The 24615-nt window shown below is 45.0% G+C and overlaps 1 protein-coding gene and 1 long non-coding RNA gene across 4 annotated transcripts in view; one reads left to right on the top strand and one right to left on the bottom strand.

The window, feature by feature from the left end:
- LOC140720303 (uncharacterized) overlaps positions 1-24615 on the top strand; it is a 1203583-nt gene that overhangs the window by 539843 nt on the left and 639125 nt on the right. The gene's annotated exons all lie outside the window — the stretch shown is intronic.
- LOC140720336 (uncharacterized) lies at positions 1083-23946 on the bottom strand. Of its 2 annotated transcripts, XM_073035196.1 has the most exons (4): positions 23819-23946; positions 22245-22391; positions 12121-12232; positions 1083-4202 (listed from the first exon to the last, which is right to left on the bottom strand). In XM_073035196.1, the coding sequence occupies exon 4, from the start codon at positions 3872-3874 to the stop codon at positions 2651-2653; it is 1224 nt and encodes a 407-aa protein (XP_072891297.1). In that variant the 5' UTR covers positions 3875-4202; positions 12121-12232; positions 22245-22391; positions 23819-23946; the 3' UTR covers positions 1083-2650. The 2 variants fall into 2 exon arrangements, with proteins under 2 accessions (XP_072891297.1, XP_072891298.1); XM_073035197.1 differs by lacking the exon at positions 12121-12232.

The raw sequence follows: 24615 nt of genomic DNA, 5'->3' as shown, positions 1-24615 counted from the left end.
TGGACCCGATCAGGAACATCACTTGCGTTACTAACCTGTCCCCGTCGGATCAGCCCTACAGAGTGGGCAACCTACCTGACAGTGCATGTTCTACCCGGATCAGTCTTACTGGCACGGAAAACGCCACCATGCTGACTGTCAGCAGAGCGGACCTCTGGTGGTACTGTGGGAAACGGGTCCTATATAATTGGCTACCTGTAAACTGGGAGGGGACCTGCACCCTGATCACCCTAAATGTACCTCTTTTCATTGCGGCAAAGAACCCAGGGGACTACACCCTCAACCCAATCCCTGATGAAATCGGGAGGTGGTATAGGAACAAGAGGACGCTCACTGAAAGGGGGGAAAGGAACCCCGATGGGATGTGGATCGATGCTATCAGGCTAGAAACATCCCGGACGAATATAAGCTGGCAGACGAGGTCGCTGCAGGCTTTGAGAGCTTTCCACTTTTTTCAGCCATATTCCCAATCACCACCAATAAAAATGTCAACCGGATCAACCTGATCCACTATAACGTTCAGAGGCTGGCTAATCTAACCAGGGACATCGCGGAAGCCGTCCACGAGCAGCTATCACAGACGTCCCTAATGACCCTGCAGAACAGAATTGCCATAGACATGATCTTAGCAGAGAAGGGCGGAGTGTGCGCCCTGTTTGGTGACATGTGCTGTATGTCCATAGCGAACAATACAGGCCCGGACGGATCACTGACCAAGGGTTTGACTAAATTGCGGTCCCTGGCCAATGAGCTAAAGCAACAATCGGGAGTCAATAACCCAGTGCTGGATTGGTTGAACGTACGTTTGGGAAATGGGGGGTCCTACTTGGACAGTTGGCTCTAGGACTGTCTATTTCAATTGCTATCTTTATCACGTGTGGTTGTTGTTGCATACCCTGTATCAGGACCCCAGTCGTCCGAACTATAGATCGAGCCTTGACTGGAAAGGATGGACCTCCACCGGCGTACCAGGCACCTTTGTTCCTGGTGGAAGGGGAGATCGAGGCCCTCCCGAAAGCCGACGCACTATGGGAGAACACGGACTGGAATGGGCCATGCCAAGGGGGAAATTGAGAGTTGCTTTTGAATAAGTCTTCTGAAATGTTGCATGCTACTTGTAAAAATTGCTGATGTTTAGGGAACCCCTACCCATATTTTGTGACCCTAGGTCGGACATATCAGGATAAGCAAATAGGGAGGACACGCCAAAGAGTGCCGGGGGACGCTCACCTCCCTGCCTGATCCCGGCAGCCGCGGAAAAGCTCTCCTCTACTGTCAAAATTAATCCAAACTCAGGTTGGAGGAACAACACCTTATATACCGGCTGGGTAGCCTCTAACCTGATGGGATGAACATTGACTTCTCTAACTTCCGTTAATGCCCCTCTTCCACTTCTTACCCCATTACTGACATATTTAATTGTTTGCCTGTTTTCCATGTCTCTCTGGTGCTTCCCCCCACCTTTCTTTCTCCCGAGGCCTCCCGTCCCATGACCCTTTCCCTTCTCCAGCTCTGTATCACTTTCGCCAATTACCTTCCCAGCTCTTAGCTTCATCCCACCCCCTCCGGTCTTCTCCTATCATTTCGCATTTCCCCCTCCCCCAACTACTTTCAAATCTCTTAGTATCTTTCCTTTCAGTTAGTCCTGACTAAGGGTCTCAGCCTGAAACGTTGACAGTTCTTCTCCTTATAGATACTGCCTGGCCTGCTGTGTTCCACCAGCATTTTGTGTGTGTTGTTTGAATTTCCAGCATCTGCAGATTTCCTCGTGAGTGTTATGTGTATAAATGTGTATAAATAAAACTCCCAAACTATTGAGCTCGGGGGAAACCAAGGCTTGAAGTCTTGAGATGGAAAAGTATGAAAGTTCAGTTCAACTACAGAATAGGTGATGAGAGAGAGATATTTGTAATCCAGGGTAAATGTTCAGAGAAGGCAATTATGTCGTATTCCACAGGTTTCATGGTGGTAAAACGAGACCAACAGTCACTGTAGATTTTATCTGTCATCCTTCCAAATCCACATACTAATTATCACCTGAAGTGACTTGTCATGAGGGGTATCGTCTTCAAGTGAATTACCACAGCACACCAAGCAAGGGTTAACACATCAGTGGTCTTCACAGGATACCCCAAATCAGATCCATTCCTATGGATCAAATGAGGTGACAACCACACATTCGATGTACGCTGAATTGATAATTAACCCACCCTTGTGGGCAAAGGAAAGTTCCAAACAGTGACCCTTGGCCACTAATTCCCTGGTATCGATTATTCCATTTTTCCTCCTTCGTCTCTGTCTGACTCTGAGTTTCTGTGTCCTCGGTTAAAAGTAAACAAGCTGCAAGTCAGACTGATTCCCTCATTCTCTCTCACTCTCTCACACTCTCTCTCTCTCACTCTCTCTCTCTCACTCTCTCTCTCTCTCTCACTCTCTCTCTCTCTCACTCTCTCTCTCTCTCACTCTCTCTCTCTCTCTCTCTCTCTCTCTCTCTCTCTCTCTCTCTCTCTCTCTCTCTCTCTCTCTCTCTCGCACACACACACAGTCCACAGCAAACAAGACCTAGGGGTTCATAACAATGGCCACCCCCATTGTGAGCTGACAGGTGTGCCAGTAGGTGGGATGACTGAGTGAATCCTTTCCCACATTCTCAGCAGGTGAACAGCTTCTCCCCAGTGTGAACTCGCTGATGTTTCTGTAGGTGGGATGACTGAGTGAATCCCTTCCCACATTCTGAGCAGGTGAATGGCCTCTCCCCAGTGTGAACTCGCTGATGTCTCTGTAGGCTGGATAAATTAGTGAATCTCTTCCCACAGACTGAGCAGGTGAACGGCCTCTCCCCAGTGTGAACTCGCTGATGTACCAGTAGGGTAGATGACAGGGTGAATCCTTTCCCACATTCTGAGCAGGTGAATGGCCTCTTTCCACTGTGAACTCGCTGATGACTCTGCAGGGTGAAAGAGTCAGCAAATCTCCTCCCACATTCTGAGCAGGTGAATGGCCTCTCCCCAGTGTGAACTCGCTGATGTTTCTGTAGGCTGGATAAATTAGTGAATCCCTTCCCACATTCTGAGCAGGTGAACGGCTTCTCCCCAGTGTGAACTCGCTGATGTCTCTGTAGGTTGGATGACTGAGTGAATCCCATCCCACAGTCTGAGCAGGTGAACAGCTTCTCCCCAGTGTGAACTCGCTGATGCCTCTGTAGCGTGGATGACAGAGTGAATCCTTTCCCACAGACTGAGCAGTTGAACGGCCTCTCCCCAGTGTGAACTCGCTGATGTCTCTGTAGGTTGGATGACCGAGTGAATCCCTTCCCACAGACTGAGCAGGTGAACGGCTTCTCCCCAGTGTGAACTCGCAGGTGATCCTGTAGGTTAGCTAACTGAGTGAATCCCTTCCCACAGACTGAGCAGGTGAACGGCTTCTCCCCAGTGTGAACTCGCAGGTGATCCTGTAGGTTAGTTAACCGAGTGAATCCCTTCCCACAGACTGAGCAGGTGAACGGCTTCTCCCCAGTGTGAACTCGCAGGTGATCCTGTAGGTTAGCTAACTGAGTGAATCCCTTCCCACAGACTGAGCAGGTGAACGGCTTCTCCCCAGTGTGAACTCGCTGGTGGCTCCGTAGGTGGGATGACTGAGTGAATCCCTTCCCACAGACTGAGCAGGTGAACGGCTTCACCCCAGTGTGAACTCGCTGATGTCTCTGTAGGTTGGATGAATGAGTGAATCCCTTCCCACAGACTGAGCAGGTGAATGGCTTCTCCCCAGTGTGAACTCGCTGGTGTACCAGTAGGGTAGATGACTGTGTAAATCCTTTCCCACACTCTGAGCAGGTGAATGGCTTCTCCCCAGTGTGAACTCTCTGGTGTGACATTAGGTCAGATGACTGTGTGAATCCTTTCCCAGAAATGCAGCAGATGACCAGCCTCTGCCCGGTGTGGTGTGAACTGATTGGTGTGTCCACAGGTGGGATGACCAACTGAACCCATTCTCACACACAGAACAGGTGAATGGCCTTTCCCAGTGTGAACTTGCTGATGTACCTTCAATTGTGATAACCGAGTGAATCCCTCCCCACAGTCTGAGCAGGAAGGGTGGTCAATTGGATCCCTTGCTCCACTTCTTAAACATCTAGACAGAGACAGCAAAACTGGTGTGCCGTGTTTGAGCTTCCTGGAGACGAATTCCTTCTCACTTTTAACCTGTAAAAAGATTTACAAAATCCATCAATGGGTGTAGGACAACATTTCAGATGAGATTACTTGAGTCGCTATGTTTTGATTTGGCTGTTCCTCACTGTTACAATGAGGTTGAACCCAAGTTGGACAGAGAAATCATCTCCTGACTGGGCAGAGTGCTGGTATCTGAAATGACCATCAATTCCCTGATGCTCTTCCTGTCTCTATAAGAATAGGGCATTTCTGCCGTCTCCAATCTGTGCCTTGGCTCAGTTTGACTCTCTCCATTGGTATTATTCCCTGTTCCTGCTGAGCAGCATGGGTGCCAGGCCCCACGGTAACTGAAACACTCTCACACAAATAGTCTTTCTTGACGTGTAGCTGGGAACTTATTTTATGTGTTATTAACTTAAAGTGCCGCAGTTTTATCACCATATAAAACTTTCCTGCTGAAATGACTGGTTGGTTCACACAGCTGTCAAAAGGGGTTAGAGTGAGTTTTTGTATTATTTCAGGTTCTTGTCACAATCATAAAAAATTTCAACACAGAAACAGGCCCTTTGGGCCATCTAGTTTGTGCTGAACTATTTAAACAGCCCACTCCGACACCTCTACCATCCAGTTACTAACACAAACCTCTTAAATGTTGAAATCGAGCTCGCATGCACCACTTGTGCTGGCTGCTCATTCCACAGCTGGATAACCGTCTGCGTGAAGAAGTTTCCCTCATGTTCCCCTTAACATTTCACCTTTCACCCTTAACCCCTGGCCTCTGGTTGTCGTCCCCCCCAATCTTCATGGAAAAAGCCAGCTTGCATTAACACTATCTGTGCCTCTCTATCACAATCAAATCTCCCCTCAATCTTCTGCATTCCAAGGAATAAAGTCCTGATTTCTTTAATCTTTCCTTCTAACCCAAGTCCTCCAGACATGGCAACATCCTTGTGAATTTTCTCTGAAATCTCTGAACTTCTTTTACATCTTTCCTGTAGGTAGGTGACCAAAACTGCACACAATACTCCAAGTTAGGCCTTACCAATGTCTTCTAGAAGTCAACATAACATCCATCTATTGTTATCAGTACTTTGGTTCATGAAGGGCAATGGGCTGAAATTATTCTTTCCATCCCTATCTACCTGTGATACCACTTTCAGTGAATTAAGGACTTGTATTCCCAGGTCCCTTTCTTCTACAACACTCCTCCATGCCCGACCAATCACTGTGAAAGACCTCACTTGGTAGGTCATACCAAAGTGCAACAATTCACACTGGTCTGCATTAAATTCCATTTTCCATTTCTAAAACCATTTTCCCACCTGGTCCAGATAGATAGATAGATAGATAGATACTTTATTCATCCCCATGGGGAAATTCAACATTTTTTTCCAATGTCCCATACACTTGTTGTAGCAAAACTAATTACATACAATACTTAACTCAGTAAAAATATGATATGCATCTAAATCACTCTCTCAAAAAGCATTAATAGTAGCTTTTAAAAAGTTGTTAAGTCCTGGCGGTTGAATTGTAAAGCCTAATGGCATTGGGGAGTAGATAGATAGATAGATACTTTATTCATCCCCATGGGGAAATTCAACATTTTTTCCAATGTCCCATACACTTGTTGTAGCAAAAACTCATTACATACAATACTTAACTCAGTAATAATATGATATGCATCTAAATCACTAACTCAAAAAGCATTAATAATAGCTTTAAAAAAAAGTTCTTAAGTCCTGGCAGTTGAATTGTAAAGCCTAATGGCATTGGGGAGTATTGACCTCTTCATCCTGTCTGAGGAGCATTGCATCGACAGTAACCTGTCGCTGAAACTGCTTCTCTGTCTCTGGATGGTGCTATGTAGAGGATGTTCAGGGTTTTCCATAATTGACCGTAGCCTACTCAGCGCCCTTCGCTCAGCTACCGATGTTAAACTCTCCAGTACTTCGCCCACGACAGAGCCCGCCTTCCTTACCAGCTTATTAAGACGTGAGGCGTCCTTCTGCTTAATGCTTCCTCCCCAACACGCCACCACAAAGAAGAGGGCGCTCTCAACAACTGACCTATAGAACATCTTCAGCATCTCACTGCAGACATTGAATGACGTCAACCTTCTAAGGAAGTACAGTAGACTCTGTGCCTTCCTGCACAAGGCATCTGTGTTGGCAGTCCAGTCTAGCTTCTCGTCTAACTGTACTCCCAGGTACTTGTAGGTCTTAACCTGCTCCACACATTCTCCATTAATGATCACTGGCTCCATATGAGGCCTAGATCTCCTAAAGTCCACCACCATCTCCTTGGTCTTGGTGATATTGAGACGCAGGTAGTTTGAGTTGCACCATATCACAAAGTCCTGTATCAGTTTCCTATTGACCTCTTCATCCTGTCTGAGGAGCATTGCATCGATAGCAACCTGTCGCTGAAACTGCTTCTCTGTCTCTGGATGGTGCTATCTAGAGGATGTTCAGGGTTTTCCATAATTGACCGTAGCCTACTCAGCGCCCTTCGCTCAGCTACCATGATACACACTGCAAGCCATGATAGTCCTCTTGCAGTCCGCTAAACCCCCAGTCTTCTTGTCATCCACAAATTTGCTGATCCAGTTAACCACACTATCATCCAGATTACTGATATAGATGACAAACAACAACAGATCCAGCACTGATCCCTGTGGCAACCACTAGACACAGGCCTCCAGTCAGAGAGGCAACCATCTGCTACCACACTCTGGCTTCTCCCAAAGACAGTGTCTCATCCGATTTACTGTCTAATCTTGAATGCTGAGTGACTGAACCTTCTTGACCAACCTCCCATATGAGACTTTGTCAAGTGCCTTGCTAAAGTCCATGTAGTCAACATCCTCTGCCTTGCCTTCATCCACTTTCCTGATAACTTCCTTGAGAGACTCTCTAAGATTGGCTAGAGCCATTCTGTCTATCCTTTATCAGTCCACACCTATCCAAATACTTACAGTATATACTTGGTTCCTGCACACACATTCCAATAACTTTCCCAGTACTGATGTCAAGCTCAGCAACGTATAACTTCCTAGTTCATTTTTACAGCCTTTCTTGAACAGCAGAACAACATTGTCTGTCCTCCAATCCTCCAGTACCTCACCTGTCACTAAGGATGATTTAAATATCTGTGCTAAGGCCCCGATAATTTCTGCACTTGTCTTCCGCAGGGTCCTAGCGAACAACTTGTCAGGCCCTGGGGCTTGATCCACACTAATTTGCCTCAAGACAGCAAATCCCTCCACCTCTGTAATCTGTACAGGGTCCATGATGTTGATGTGGCTTTGCCTCACTTCTGTAGACTCTGTGTTCAGCTCTTCAGTAAATACGGATGCAGAAAAAATCTTCCCAGATCTATGTTATCCCTTCATATGGATTACCATTCTGATCATCCAGAGAATTAATTTTTTCCCTTGCAATCTTTTTGCTCTTAACATGTCTGCAGAATCCCTGAGGATTATCCTTCACTTGTCTGCTGGGGCAACCTCATGCCTTCTTTTATTTCTTTCATAAGCGTTCACTTTAATTTCCTGTATTTCATAAGTACCCCATTTGTTCCTATCTGCCTGTACGTGGTATGCACCTCCTTTTTATTGATCTGGGAGAGGAAAGCCAGAGGGGTGATAGAGCTGCATGGTGGGAGGTGGGGATAAGGAGGGTTAAACTAAAGTTGCAGTGGGAATGGGAGCCTGAATAACAGAGCAGATAGTGGAGAGGTTGTGGAGACAGATGTTGTTCAGGCCTCAGACAAAGTCAGGAATGAAAAAGTTGAGCATGGTGCAATGAATATGCTGAGCCCTGTATATTTCAATACATGGAGCAGCGTTGGAAAGGTGGATGTGTTCAGGGCATGATCAACACCTGGAATTATGACACTAGGATCTGGCAACTGAGGATTGGGACAGGCTGCTTTATGGCAAATGTGTGCTTGGTAAATGGCAGGCCTTCAAAGCGAAATTTTGAAAGTAGAAAGCGGGTATGTCAGAATAAAAGGTAAAGATAGAAACTGTAGGGAAACTTGGATTGCAAGAGATATTGAGACCCTGGTAAAGCACAAAATTGAATTGCATAACAGGGATAGATAGATAGATAGATAGTATTGGAGAATATGAATATTATGGAGTATTGGAGAATATGAATATTATGGAGTATAAAACTTAATGCTAAAAACTATGGTGTGTTGGTATATGCTAGGGAGAGGTGGCTGAAAGCGGTCGCCTGCTGTGAAGTTGCTGTGTAACCAAAACTGTGTGAAATGCTAAAGGACAATGATGTGTCAATATATGCTAATCAGGTATCCAATTGAATGTAGAGACAATATGTGTTAATGAAACTCAGGGATATTTTGCTTTGAATTTGTCGACTACGTAATAAAGCAATGTAGAGACAATATGTAGGGATATTTTGCTTTGAACAGGTCTGCTGTGTAATTAAAACTATATAGCCGATTAGAACGAATAAGTCAATAGGTAAAAACAATAGTAACTGTGATATGCACCGCTTTGATATGTTAATGCAGCTAAACCAGGTTTGCTTTAAAAAGCTGCTGTATCCAAGAATCGGGAGGCAGTCAGCAACCAGCTCAATGACTGTCTCAGCTTTGATTTGCAAATTAAAGTTTAACCCTTCTTGAAGAATCTTCTGCGTCTCCTGGTCATTTGAAAAGCACGAAAAGCCACGACAATAGATACTTTATTCATCCCCATGGGGAAATTCAACATTTTTTTCCAATGTCCCATACACTTGTTGTAGCAAAAACTCATTACATACAATACTTAACTCAGTAATAATATGATATGCATCTAAAATCACTAACTCAAAAAAGCATTAATAATAGCTTTAAAAAAAAGTTCTTAAGTCCTGGCAGTTGAATTGTAAAGCCTAATGGCATTGGGGAGTATTGACCTCTTCATCCTGTCTGAGGAGCATTGCATCGACAGTAACCTGTCACTGAAACTGCTTCTCTGTCTCTGGATGGTGCTATGTAGAGGATGTTCAGGGTTTTCCATAATTGACCGTAGCCTACTCAGCGCCCTTCGCTCAGCTACCGATGTTAAACTCTCCAGCACTTTGCCCACGACAGAGCCCGCCCTCCTTACCAGCTTATTAAGACGTGAGGCGTCCTTCTTCTTAATGCTTCCTCCCCAACACGCCACCACAAAGAAGAGGGCGCTCTCAACAACTGACCTATAGAACATCTTCAGCATCTCACTGCAGACGTTGAATGACGCCAACCTTCTAAGGAAGTACAGTCGACTCTGTGCCTTCCTGCACAAGGCATCTGTGTTGGCAGTCCAGTCTAGCTTCTCATCTAACTGTACTCCCAGATACTTGTAGGTCTTAACCTGCTCCACACATTCTCCATTAATGATCACTGGCTCCATATGAGGCCTAGATCTCCTAAAGTCCACCACCATCTCCTTGGTCTTGGTGATATTGAGACGCAGGTAGTTTGAGTTGCACCATATCACAAAGTCCTGTATCAGTTTCCTGTACTCCTCCTCCTGTCCATTCCTAACACACCCCACTATGGCCATGTCATCAGCGAACTTCTGCACTTGGCAGGACTCCGAGTTATATTGGAAGTCTGATGTGTACAGGGTGAACAGGACCGGAGAGAGTACGGTTCCCTGTGGCGCTCCTGTGCTGCTGACCACCGTGTCAGACCTACAGTCTCCCAATAGGCAGACTGACTGATAGGCAGTCAGTTTCTTATGGATATCAGAAATGCAAGAAAACACATAAGAAATCAATCAGGATGGCTAATAGATTGCATGAGGTTGCTGTCACAGAAAAGGTGAAGGATAATCCTCAGGGATTCTAGTGATAGATTAAGAGCAAAAGGATTGCAAGGCACAAAGTTGGTCCTCTGGAAGACCAGAATGGCAATCCACGTGTGGAAACAAAGCAGATGGGGGAGATCTTAAATATTTTTCCATCTCTATTTACTCAGGAGATGGACAAAGGGTCTATGGGAGTGTGGAAAAGTGGCATTAACCATTTCAACCCTGGGGGGAAAAAACACTCCTCTGGCCACTCACACACTCAATACCCCTCATCATTTTATACACCAAAAAATGTCTCTAAATATAAACAAGGAAATTATACATTGCACAGTCTACTTTCCACGATTCAGTACATTTACATGGACAGGTGTGTAAAAAGGGCCCAACGAATATCAGGGACAAACAGGCCCAATTCACCACAACCACAAACTGTTCCTGCTGCTACCATCCAGGAAACGGTACCACAGCAAAAGGACCAACAGGCTCCGGGACATCATCTACCACCAGGCCATCACACTGATTAACTCATGCTGATATAATTGCATTTCGATGTTATATTGACTGTCCTATGTGCAAACTATCTATTATAAATTACTGTAAATTACACATTGCACATTTAGATGATGTAAGGTAAATATTTCTACTCCTCATGTTTATGAAGTATGTATCTAATAAAGTCAATTAAATTCACCCTCTCCACTATCTGTTCTGTCATTCTGGCTCCCATTCCCCCTACAACTTATTTTAACCACATCACCCCCTCCCCTGTTCACTACCGCTAGCAAGCCTTACCACTAGGATATTCGTCCCCTCTTGTTCTGTTCCTCTAACTAACGAATCCCCTATCAGCCTTTTGACTTTCCACTGCCAGGTAATTCCCCCCAACAGTTTCTAAAATGGTCCATCTGTTGTTGTGGGGGATGGCCACTAGAGTACTCTGCGATGGATATTTAACCTCATTCCCCTTCCTGACTCTCACCCAGTTTCCTGTGTCCTGCACCTTGGGAGTAACTCACCTCTCTTCATGTCATATCTATCACCCCCTCCAACTGCTGGATGATCTGGAATTCACCCATTTCAAGTTGCAGCTCATTGAAGTGCAGGGTTACAAGCTGCACATCTTGTAGGTGAGGGCATCAGGGACACTGGAGGTCTCCCCTCCTTCCCTCCAATACCCCTCTAATTTGTAATAATCTCCCCTCTAATTTGTAATAACCAGTGTGCAGATAAATCTTGTACTGTGCATTTTTTACCCAGTGACAATATGTGTACAGTGACACACTAGCAAATCACGGTCAATAGGAACTTTGATCTCCTCTGGGTTCGATCCAGTTCATCTGCTCTCTCACACAACCTATGTAGCAGGCCTGTAACGGGTAATGAAGGATTTTCTCGCCAAAACTTTTGCACATTGTCCATATGTGGTTTCCTTGCTAAATTACGCTTTAAAAAGTCAGATTTCCAAATATCACTCCACTTCTTCCCACTTGCAAATTCTCCAGCAACTTTTGCATCACCACAATGCACGCAAGCATCACCAGTTTCTGTATTCTACATAAATATTCCCCCTGAACCCTCCCCCAATGACTGACAGTGGTGAACTCAGTGAATGAAATCCCAATGAATATGAAGGGAAGGGCAGTAGTCTGTCTCACCGGCGTCTGGCACATTTGTGATGTGAAAGCTACTTGTTGCCCAGGACAAAGTTGTTTGATATCATTACGTACCCAGAGAGAATGGGACAAAACATGTTCTCACCGGTAGAAAAGTCCAGAGCAAGAGCAGGTAGAGGAAGCAACACACACAAAATACTGGAGGAGTTCAGCAGGCCAGGCAGCATCTACGGAAAAGAGTACTAATGCCGATTTTCTCAACTGCTGATGTAAAAGATTTTGTTCCCTTTCTCCGAGTTCCTAATCCTTTCATTTAGATAGCTGGAGCTCAGCTCTGTCTGAGAGATCCATCGGTTCCCATTCCCTCATCAACCGGAAGCTCCCCAGGGCCCGTGTACGGATCGTGGGGCTGAGAGAGAGGGAAGAGGGCAGGACTGTCCCGGGTTTGCTAGTCACGGTGACCGGATTTCACAGGAATTATCCCGAAGTCGGTGTTTAAGATAAAAACACGGAGAAACGCTCTTACCTGCAACCGACATTTTCAAGGCCTTCTGTGTACTGCGCGCATGCGTGAAACTCAGGGACGTCCTCACATTTCATTGGCGCTTCAGCACCGGCGAAATTCTTAACGCATTGCCCTATGGGTAATCACGGTGCCTTTAAACATTTCTGCAAGCACCGGTCCAATGTCCATACCTCATTTCTTTTTATCGTGTGTATAGAAAAATCTGCAGCTGTTTTAGCGCAGAAAGCTGCTCCCATAAGCAATATACTCAATATCAACGTGTATCTAATGCCAAAGTAAAATGCAGATATAAAATACAGGAGATTCTGCAGTTGCTGGAAATACAGAGATGCACACACACAAAACGCTGGAGGCACTCTGCAATTCAGAGAGCAACTAAGCAGCGGAGTATACAGGCTCGGCATGCGGAAGGGGCTCGGCCTAAACGTTTTCTATTTATTCCTCTCCAAAATTTCTGCCTGATCTGTTGATTTCCACCTGTGTTTTGCAGAAATTAACCACCTTTTTTTTCGATCAACCAGTTTCCAAATACTTCTAATCTTTCACTTTTGACCACATCGTGCTGGTCTTATTTGTCCTCCTCCTCTGGACCCCATCTCTCTCTGGAGCCCCTGACTCAGGCTGGCAACTCTTCGGTTTCTGACTCTGCACCATCGAAGATTCACTCGCTAGTCTGCTGTCAGACTTTAGAGGTGCATTGAATTGCGAGACTGCAGGTTCTTTTACTGAGAGAGATCGAGAGAGAGAGAGAGAACGTCAAAACCACAGTGAGCTCATCGTCTTATTCACCCTGGAGAAAATCATGCAGGTGTATAAGATGATGAGAGGCATTGGTCGAGTGGATAGCCAGAGGCTTTTTCCCAGGCAGAAATGGCTAACACGAGGGGGAATAGGTTTCAGCTGCTTGGAAGTAGGTACAGAGGAGATATCAGAGCTAAGTTTTTTAAGCAAAGAGTGGTGCGTGTGTGTGGGATGCACTGACAGCAACAGTGACAGAGCCGGATACAATAGGGTCTTTTAAGAGACTCTTAGATAGGTACATGGAGCTTAGGAAAATAGGTGGCTATGTGGTAGGGTAATTCTAAGCAGTTTCTAGAGTAAGTTACATGGTCGGCACAACATTGTGGGCCAAAGGGTCTGTAATGTGTTGAAGATTTCTGTGATTCTATGAAATTTACGGGAAATCTCCTATCCCACGGAGTGGTGACTAGTTGCAACCTGTCGTCACAGGGAGAGTGAGAGGGGAATGGCAGGGGTAGATTTTCATAAACTGATATGGAACAGAAACATGGGCAGGGACCAGATGGGCCGAGTGGCGTTTCTTGTGTACATTGTGAGTGTGGTAGAGTCAGTAAGTACCTGAGACACGGGATTTGACACAGAACTGATTTCTCTTTCACAGATCCACAATATTAAACACCAGTCTAGTTTAAGGCTAACATCAGCAGAACAGACTCCTCCAATGCTCAGTGACCAGGGTTCAATCCTGGGTGCGATGAGCAGCCGCAAGAACTGCAGAATCTGACAGTAACAGTCCCTCATGAACCTGCATCTGCCTTCAGTCACCGTGATGGTGAAACATTTAACACAGAGATGATTTGACTTTCCTCCCTGATGTAGGAGCGCTCAGACCGAAGATGTGGGGGAGAAGGAAAAAAAAGATAATAAAGTTGTTTGCACAGTTAGGGATAAACAGAGAGGAAGAGGTAGAGAGTTTCTTAAATGCATCTATTTTAATGCTAGGAGCATTGTAAGAAAGGTAGATGAGCTTAGAGCATGGATTGATAACTGGAAATATGTTGTTGTATTTATTAGAGAAACATGGTTGCAGGAGGGGTGTGATTGGCAACTAAATATTCCTGGATTTCGTTGCTTCAGGTGTGATAGAATTGGAGGGGCAGGAGGGGGAGGTGTTGCATTGCTTGTCTGAGAAAATATTACAGCATAGACATTGACAGGATAGATTACAGGGCTCATCTAGGGAGCCATTTTGGTGGAATTGAGGAATGGGAAAGGTGTAGTGACACTTATAGGGTGGTATCATAGACCACCTAATCGGAAGCGAGAATTGGAGCAGCAAATTTGTCAGGAGATAGCAGATACTTGTAGTAAGCACAAGGTTGTGATTGTGGGAGATCTTAATATTCCACAGATAGAAAGAAAAAATAGATGCAGGAGTAGGCCAAAGTGAATAACGTCACATTTATCCACATTAAATTGCATCTGCCTTGAATTTGCCCACTCACCTAACCTAGCCAAGTCACCCTGCATCTTCTTAGCATCCTCCTCACAGCTAACACTGCCGCCCAGCTTCGTGTCATCCGCAATCTTGGAGATGCTGCATTTAATTGCCTCGTCTAAATCATTAATATATATTGTAAACAACTGGGGTCCCAGCACTGAGCCTTGCAGTACCCCACTGCTGACTGCCTGCCAATCTGAAAAGGTCCCGTTTATTCCCACTCTTTGCTTCCTGTTTGCCAACCAATTCTCTATCCACATCAATACCATACCTCCAATTCCGTGTGCTTAAGTTTGCACACTAATCTCCTGTGTGGGACCTCGTCAAAAGCCTTTTGAAAATCCAAATATACCACATCCACTGGTTCTCCCCTATCCATTCTACAAGTTACATCTTCAAAAAATTCTATAAGATTCATCAGACATGATTTTCCTTTCACAAATCCACGCTGACTTTGTTGGATGATTTCACCTCTTTCCAAATGTGCTATTATCACATTTTTGATAACCGACTCTAGCACTTTCCCCACAACCAATGTCAGGCTAACCCGTCTATAATTCCCCGGTTTTTATCTCACTCCTTTTTTAAAAAGTGGGGTCACATTAGCCACCTTCCAATCCTCAGGGACTAATCCAGAATCTAAGGAGTTTTGAAAAATTATCACTAATGCATCCACTATTTCTTGGCCTAATTCCTTAAGCACTCTGGGAGGAAGACCATCTTGCCCTGGGGATTTATCTGCCTTTAATCCCTTCAATTTACCTAACACCACTTCCCTACTAACATGTATTTCCCTCAGTTCCTCCATCTCGGTCCCCTACTATTTCCAGAAGATTATTTATGTCCTCCTTAGTGAAGACAGAACCAAAGTAGTTATTCACATGGTCCACCATATCCTTGTTCCCCATGATCAATTCACCTGTTTCTGACTGTAAGGGACCTACATTTGTCTTAACCAATCTTTTTCTTTTCACATATCAATAAAAGATTTACAGTCAGTTTTTATGTTCTCTGCCAGCTTTCTTTTATAATCTTTTTCCCCTTTCTTAACTAGGCCCTTTGACCTCCTCTGCTGGACTCTGAATTTCTCCCAGTTCTCAGGTATGCCACTTTTTCTGGCTAATTTACTATCCCTGATTTCCCTTATCAGCCACGGGTGCACTACCTTCCCTGGTTTATTCTTTTGCCAAATTGGGATGAACACTTGTTGTAGTTCATCCATGCAATCTTTAAATGCTTGTCATTGCATATCCACCATTAACCCTTTAAGTATCATTTGCCAGTCTAGCTTAGCTAATTCACGTCTCATACCTTCAAAGTTACCCTTCTTTAAGTTCAGAACCTTTGTTTCTGAATTAACTATGTCACTCTCCATCTTAATGAAGAATTCCACCATATTATGGTCACTCTTACACAAGGGGCCTCGCATGACAAGATTGCTAATTAACCCTTCCTCATTGCTCAATACCCAGTCTAGAATGGCCTGCTCTCTAGTTGTTTCCTCAACATGTTGGTTCAGAAAACCATCCCGCACACATTCTAAGAAATCCTCTTCCTCAACACCCTTACCAATTTGGTTCACCCAATCTATATGTATATTGTAGATTGAATAACTGCTGTTCCTTTTTTGCAGGCATTTCTAATTTCCTGTTTAATGCCATCCCCAACTTCACTACTATTGTTAGGTGGCCTGTACACAAATCCCACCAGCGTTTTATGCCCCTTAGTGTTACGCAGCTCTACCCATATTGATTCCACATCCTCCAGGCTAATGTCCTTCCTTTCTATTGCGTTAATCTCTTCTCTAATCAGCAACGCTATCCCACCTCCTTTTCTTTCCTGTCTATCCATCCTGAATATTGAATATCCCTGGATGTTGAGCTCCCATCCTTGGTCACCCTGGAGCCATGTCTCTGTGATCCCAACTATATCATATTCATTAATAACTATCTGCACATTCAATTCATCCACCTTATTACGAATGCTCCTTGCATTGACACACAAAGCCTTCAGGCTTGTTTTTACAACACTCTTAGCCCTTATACAATTATGTTGAAAAGTGGCCCTTTTTGATTTTTGTCCCTGGATTTGACTGCCTGCCACTTTTACTTTTCACCTTACGACTTTTTGCTTCTACTCTCATTTTACACCCCTCTGTCTCTCTGCACTTGTTCCTATCCCCCGCCACATTAGTTTAAATCCTCCTGAAGAGCAGCAGCAAATGCTCCCCCTAGGACTAGCAGGAGGGACAGCCCTCAGTGATTCCTGTGTATGCACCCTGGAAGCCTCAAGAAATGATAATGATCATGAATCAGGCCCCAGATAGAAAAGAAAAACCAGCACAATTTGCTCAGTGTGTCCACAGTACTACACAAATGTCTAATGCAACTCCGCAAGATTTATTCAGTCTCTGCTGCATGATTCTCTCAGCTGATGAGGGGTGGAAATGGAAGGCAGAATTGAGATACCAAACCTATCAGGAGTTACAGGTGAGAAACCATAATGAGAATGAACAGACAGACCAGATTATTCAAGCCTTGGAAAGGGCTCTCCAGCAACCTGTAAACATCACTAAAGTACCTGAATGCAAACCTAAGCCTGGGGAATGGGGACCAGACTATTGGGAGCGATTTGTGGCCTGCTACGGCACCTTCGCAGGAGACCAAGCCTTTAATGATGGGAATCTGTCCCCCCAGTTCAATGCCCTACTGCTCCAATGCTTACCAACTAAGTTAGCCAACATAATTAAAACAAATAATATGGATTGTCCTGACAATGACCGAAATCGAATGCGACGAGTTTTGACATATCATTAGGACCCAACTTTCGAATCCTGATCAACCCTGATGGGAAATAATATTAAAGGTGAATATGCTCAGCGGGAAGAAGGACGCGAGCGGGCTATATCTGAGGAACAGAAATGGGAACAAAAACCTACCAAGGGATAGGTGGGGACAACAACCCATTTAGAAACTGACAAGAAGATGCTTCCAACCATGAGGGCCAACCCTCAGGAAGAGCCCAATGTAATATTGCAAGTTGCTGGAATTCCAGTTCCGTTTATGATTGATATGAGGGCAACCACAACACTCTCAATCAGGAAATAGTATCGGAAAAGGGATTCCAGCTATCAGATGCTACAATCACTCTGTCAGGGTTCGAAGGCACGGAACGTACGTATTCACGCACCCAGCCACTGCAGGTGGAATTCCAGGGGAACCAGTGTGAGGTTTCATTTACTGTCACCACCAGACGGGGGTGTAATCTCGTAGGGAGAGACTTGCTCTGTCAGTTGGAAGTCGAGATTCTATGCACAGACAAGGATAGCACGCTGGAACTGCGAACAACTGATAGCTTCCTCAGTTTCTGACCACCCAGTGGTGGGCACTTTATCTGGACTCCAGTACATTTGAACCCCTTCTGCCAGCGGCCGACTCTCATGTGACTCTGTGCTATGACCCTACGTGGTGCTCAACTGAGGAAAGCTAATATTATGCACCCCTCGAGTGACAGAAATTCCCAGTCATAGTGATTGGAGAGGTTAAAGGAAGAGACGGCATTGCATTTCTTGCTGAAGTTCCAGATTTCTTTTGGCGACAGACAGGACTGGTGGTTCCCAATACCACCTTCAGGGTTTGCCCTGGGTTCAGAATATAACAATATTCTGACTATGCGATAGTGACAGACAGTGAAGTAATTGAACAGGCCTCTTTTGAAGCAGCTGTCTCCACCCAGAAGGCTGAGCTGTTTGCTCTGACTCGTGCCTGTATCCCAGCAACAGACTAAAGTGGGAACGTTTACACAGACTCCCGTTATGTATTTGGAATTGTACATGACTACAGGGTCTCTGGGAACGTGGGGATTTCTGACTTCCTCTGGCCACCCCATCTGCCACCTTTGTAAACAACTTACTCACCACTCTACAGCTACCTCGAGTTTTGTTCTTCTCAGGGGGACGCCTCTGCGGAGGAGTGAAAACTGTGGTCCCAGATGGGGTGCCAGAAAGACCCCAACATAGGTTTTTGGATCACCCCAGTGGGACAGGTTTGTGTTCCTACACAGTTTTTACCAATATTGGCCGATTATATACATAATTGTACACACCTGGGAAAGGAGGGAATGGTTGATAACCTGTACCCTGCACACCGGGTATGACTCCCTTGACAGTTGGATCTATCTCGTGTCTACAATTTGATTTTATTGAATTGCCTAGAGTACATTGCTATAGATACTGCTTAGTTATTATAGATGTGTTTAGTAGATGGATTGAAGCTATTCCAACTACCATTAATACTGCTGTGACTGTTGTGAAGGTATTATTAAGGGAAATAATTCCCAGGTACAAGCCAGAGATGCTGAGTTCAACAATGGCTCACACTTTATAGTGAAAGTAAATGAAGGGGTATGTAACAAACTAGCTATCAAGCAACAATTCCAGTTTGTACACCACCCACGGGCCGCTGGCAGAGTGGAGAGAGCCAATGGCATTCTGAAGAGTAAACTGGCCAGACTAACAGCAGAGACTGGAGTCACTTGCTTGAAGGTCCGACCATTAGCCCGATTCCACATGAGGGTTACCCCACAGGAGAAAACAGGGCTGTCACCAGCTGAAATCATTTCTGGATGGCCCATGAGGACACCCTGGGGACAAAGTCTCAGGATTAAAGGCAAAGTGAATAAGAATAAGGAACCTTGGTTCTCGATGGATATTGGAACTCTGATAAAGAAGAGAGAGATGTATGACATGTATAAGAAACAGGGAGCAAAGAAGGTACTTGAGGAGTATAAAAAGTGCAAAAAAATACTTAAGGAAGAAATCAGGAGGGCTGAAAGAAGACGTGAGGTAGCGTTGGCAGTCAAGGTGAAGGATAGTAAGAGCTTCCACAGGTATAGTAATAGCAAAAGGATAGTTAAGGGATAAAATTGGTCCTCTTGAAGATCAGAGCAGTGGGCTATGTATGGAACCAAAAGAAATTGGGGAGATGTTAAATGGTTTTTTTTGTGTCTGAATTTACTAAGGAAACTGGCATGGAGTCAATGGAAATAAGGCAAACAAGTATTGAGGTCATGGAACCTATACAGATAGAAGAGGAGGAGGTGCTTGCTACCTTGAGGCGAGTAGATAAATCTCCAGGACCTGACAGGATATTCCCTCGGACCTTGAAGGAGACTAGTGCTGAAATTGCAGGGGCCCTGACAGATATATTTAAATGTCGTTATCTACGGGTGAGGTGCCAGAGATTTGGAGGATAGCTCATGTTGTTCCGTTGTTTAAAGCAGGCTCTAAAAGTAATCCGGGAAATTATAGGCTGGCAAGTTTGATGTCAGTCATGTGTAAATTATTGGAAGGAGTACTAAGAGATAGGATTGACAATTGTTTAGACAGACAGGGACTTATTAGGGAGAGTCAACATGGCTATGTGCATGGTAGATAGATAGATAGATAGATAGATACTTTATTCATCCCCATGGGGAAATTCAACTTTTTTTCCAATGTCCCATACACTTGTTGTAGCAAAACTAATTACATACAATACTTAACTCAGTAAAAAATATGATCTGCATCTAAATCACCGTCTCAAAAAGCATTAATAATAGCTTTTAAAAAGTTCTTAAGTCCTGGCGGTAGAATTGTAAAGCCTAATGGCATTGGGGAGTATTGACCTCTTCATCCTGTCTGAGGAGCATTGCATCGATAGTAACCTGTCACTGAAACTGCTTCTCTGTCTCTGGATGGTGCTATGTAGAGGATGTTCAGAGTTATCCATAATTGACCGTAGCCTACTCAGCGCCCTTCGCTCAGCTACCGATGTTAAACTCTCCAGTACTTTGCCCACGACAGAGCCCGCCTTCCTTACCAGCTTATTAAGACGTGAGGCGTCCCTCTTCTTAATGCTTCCTCCCCAACACGCCACCACAAAGAAGAGGGCGCTCTCCACAACTGACCTATAGAACATCTTCAGCATCTCACTACAGACATTGAATGACGCCAACCTTCTTAGGAAGTACATTCGACTCTGTGCCTTCCTGCACAAGGCATCTGTGTTGGCAGTCCAGTCAAGCTTCTCGTCTAACTGTACTCCCAGATACTTGTAGGTCTTAACCTGCTCCACACGTTCTCCATTAATGATCACTGGCTCCATATGGGGCCTAGATCTCCTAAAGTCCACCACCATCTCCTTGGTCTTGGTGATATTGAGACGCAGGTAGTTTGAGTTGCACCATATCACAAAGTCCTGTATCAGTTTCCTATACTCCTCCTCCTGTCCATTCCTGACACACCCCACTATGGCCGTGTCATCAGCGAACTTCTGCACATGGCAGGACTCTGAGTTATATTGGAAGTCTGATGTGTACAGGGTGAACAGGACCGGAGAGAGTACGGTTCCCTGCGGCGCCCCTGTGCTGCTGACCACCGTGTCAGACCTACAGTCTCTCAACCGCACATACTGAGGTCTATCTGTCAAGTAGTCCACTATCCAATCCACCATGTGAGAGTCTACTCCCATCTCCGTTAGTTTGTGCCTTAAGATCTTGGGCTGGATGGTGTTAAAGGCACTAGAGAAGTCAAGGAATGTAATCCTCACAGCACAACTAACCCCATCTAGGTGAGAGAGTGATTTGTGCAGCAAATACGTGATAGCATCCTCCACTCCCACCTTCTCCTTATATGCAAACTGAAGAGGATCCTGGGCGTGCCTGGTTTGTGGCCTCAGATTGGTAGGTCATGTTTAACAAATATATTAGAGATTTTCAAGGCGGTTACAAGGAAAGTGGATGAAGGCAAGGCAGTGGATGTAGTGGACTTCAGTAAGGCCTTTGACAAGGTCCCGCATCGGAGATTAGTTAGGAAGATTCAGTCACTAGGTATACATGGTGAGGTAGTAAATTTGATTGGGAATTGAGAATGGGAGAAGTCAGAGAGTGGTAGTGGAGGATTGCTACTCTGAGTGGAGGCCTGTGACTAGTCGTGTACCACAGGGATCAATGCTGGGTCCATTGTTATTTGTCATCTATATCAATGATCTGGATAATAATTTGGTAAATTGGATCAGCAAATTTGTTGATGATACAAAGATTGGAGGTGTAGTGCACAGTGAAGAAGGTTTTCAAAGCTTGCAGAGGGATCTGAACCAGCTGGAAAAATGGCAGATGGAGTTTAATATAGACAAGTGTGAGGTATTGCACTTTGGAAAGTCAAACCAAGGTAGAACATACAAGGTAAATGGTAGGGTACTGAGGAGGGCACTATAACAGAGGGATCTAGGAATACTGAGACAAAATTCCCTAAAAGTGGCATCACATGTAGATAGGGTAGTAAAGAGAGCTTTTGGTACATTGGCCTTTATAAATCAAAGTACTGAGTATAAGAGTTGGAATGTAATGGTGAGGTTGTATATGGCATTAGTGAGGGGGAATTTGGAGTACTGTGTGCAGTTTTGGTCACCGAATTACAGGAAGAATATTAATAAGGTTGAAAGAGTGCAGAGAAGGTTTACAAGGATGTTGCCGGGACTTGAGAAACTGAGTTACAGAGAAAGGTTGAATAGGTTAGGACTTTATTCCCTGGAGCGTAGGAGAATGAGGGGTGATTTCATAGAGATGTATAAAATTATGATGGGCATAGATAGAGTGAATGCAAGCAGGCTTTTTCCACTGAGGCTGGGGGAGAAAAAAAAAACAGAGGACATGGGTTAAGGGTGAAGGGTGAAAAATTTAAAGGGAATATTGGGGGGGGGGGCTTCTTCACAACTGTGTCTGACTGGTACTGGCATAACTGGTTCTTCTGGGCACATTCAGTCTCACTCCCAACTATTTCCTACCTTCCTTTGTACAGGTATGTAATGTCTAAAGGACCAGTGTTTGAGTAAATGAGACTCACCAAACTTTCTCCTGACTGAATCACTGGAATCTCCGAGTCAGATGGATTCTCTCCAGTTGATGCTCTCAGTCCTCGGGCTGGTTCACTTGTTGCTGTTCCCTCGTCTTCAGTCGTGGGTTTTCTTCCAATAAATCTCTCATCGCAGGTCTAATTTTAACATGAAAGATAATGAAGCATGTTAACAATGAAAAGGAGGACCAAACATTTCTGCTTAATGTTACTAGGAACAAAACTCACTGAAATGTAAACGTTGGTAAATATAATGATCTCAGTGAACAATCTTTGATTGTCCCTCACACATCACAAAACAATACGGGATAAGAAGGAGCCATCATTCTGTCATGGTAAGACATAAGACACAGGAACAGAATTAGGTGATTCAATCCATCTGGTCTGCTCCACCACTCAACCATTCAATCATAGCTGATTTTTATTCCAACTCCATATTCCTGCCTTCCTCCTGTAACCCTGAAGCTACTCAGCAATCATCAGTATATTAATCTTCACAAATAGACACAAATGGCAGCCTCAGACAAATTCTGTGGCAACAAATTCCACATATCAGACATCTTTTGGTCAAAATTTTTTTCTCATCTCAGTTTTAAAGGGAAGCAAGTTTATTCTGAGACCGTGCTGTCAGATCACAGACTCTCTGTTTAATGGAAACATTCTCTCCATGTCCACTGTATCCAGGCTTTTCAGCATTCGGTATGTTTACTTAACCATACATCCCTCCACCACCCCCACCGTCCCTCTGAACTCCATTGAGCACAGGTCCAGAGCCATCAAATGCTCCTCATATATAAATCCGATCATTCCTGAGAATATTCATGTGAACCTCATTAGCAACAACTGCACCGGACACATTTCCAGGAATAACAGACAAATCCATTCCAGGATAATTTACAGGGAAAAGTTGTGCTTCCTTTACTGTTATACTATCACTCCATTTCCAGGTTAAAACAGGACCATTTCAGGAAATTTGTATTGCAGATCCTAGGATACAGATCTTGTCTTGTCTATACTGGACCGACCGCCGTCGCTGGACTATAAACGTGCAGGAGTAATGTATGGCTCAGCTCTACTGCGTGGAGCTGAGGCTCGAACCATTCTCCCCCTAGACTTCCCAGTCCCTCGGTAAAGCAGGCAGTGTAACCAAAGATCCCCCACAACTTGGGACGTTCTCCTTTCTCACCCACCCCACTCAGGGAGAAGACACAACCGCCATAAAGCTCCAGGACAAATGCGAGGAGCCTCAGGAAACGAGGAGAGTTCGGGGAAGTTAATGAGACTCAGCGGCCAAAATCACACCACGTGATCTGGCGTCACAAAGCGGAGGGCGGGGCGAATCTGCGGAACACAGCCTCACGTGACCTGTCGGCGGGACTTCTATTTCAATTCTGTGGAAACAGACAGCCTGGGCTCCTGGTTTGGATCGTTCAATGCAGATTAACTGAAGTCGACACATTTCTGACGAGCCCAGATAGTTGGGAAACAAATGAATTCCTGGCCCTCAGTTCGGGGCTCACGGCCAACATCGGATCTCCCCGCTCGGGATCGGTCTCAATACTCACCGATGGGAAAGTGATATCTTCGGCCCGCAGACAGTGATCCCGACGGAAGAGACGAAATACTTTCCCGAACACACAGCCGACCCACTTCAGCTCTGAGCGGAGAGGAAAACACCGTCCACCCGGAGACTGTGAACATGCGCGGAGATTGTTACATCATCGGGAGGCGGGGCCTCGGAAACACGCGCAGATGCTGCCCATCTGCGGTTATATGGGAGGGGCAAACGGGATCACGTGTCAGGATTGGTGACACCGCCCCCCGCCCCCCCCCCCCCCCCCCCACAGGCAGAGACTCCAGCTACTCATTAGTTTGTGGAAAGAAGCAAACTTGCCGCTCACATCTCCTCTCACCTTAAATGTATTAGACATTTCAACCCCCAGGAAAAATATATCGTCTGTCCACTCTATCTATTCCTCTTGTAATCTTATAAACGTCCATCCAGTCTCACCCCAGCCTGCGCCGCTCTGGAGAAAACAACGCAAGTTTGTCCAGCCCATCGTTATAGCTCATGCCCTCTAATCCAGGCTGTGTCCTGATAAACCACTTCCCCGCCCTGTCCAAAGCCCCGACATCCTTCCGAGAATGGGGGCGACCAGAACTGTATGAAACACTCCAGATGTGGGCTAACTAATTTATAAAACTGTGTTACGAAATGTAACGTTTTAGAATCGAACCAGCAGTAATAGAGTTCACACTGGAGTCTGGTTTTGATGTTAAAACCATTCTCTTTATTAGTATCTACTTATGATGTAGTAACTTAATGAAATAAAGGAAAGTTAACAGTGTTATGTGTATATAT

This window comes from Hemitrygon akajei, unplaced genomic scaffold (genome assembly GCF_048418815.1).
Source record: "Hemitrygon akajei unplaced genomic scaffold, sHemAka1.3 Scf000041, whole genome shotgun sequence".
Taxonomy (NCBI): Eukaryota; Metazoa; Chordata; class Chondrichthyes; order Myliobatiformes; family Dasyatidae; genus Hemitrygon; species Hemitrygon akajei.
Note: the sequence above shows the minus strand (reverse complement) of the source record. Positions and strands in the feature narration are given on the sequence as shown.

Bases quoted from the DNA above. Each gene is read 5' to 3' on its own strand.
- LOC140720336 (XM_073035196.1), bottom strand. From the start codon at position 3,874: ATGTCACACCAGAGAGTTCACACTGGGGAGAAGCCATTCACCTGCTCA.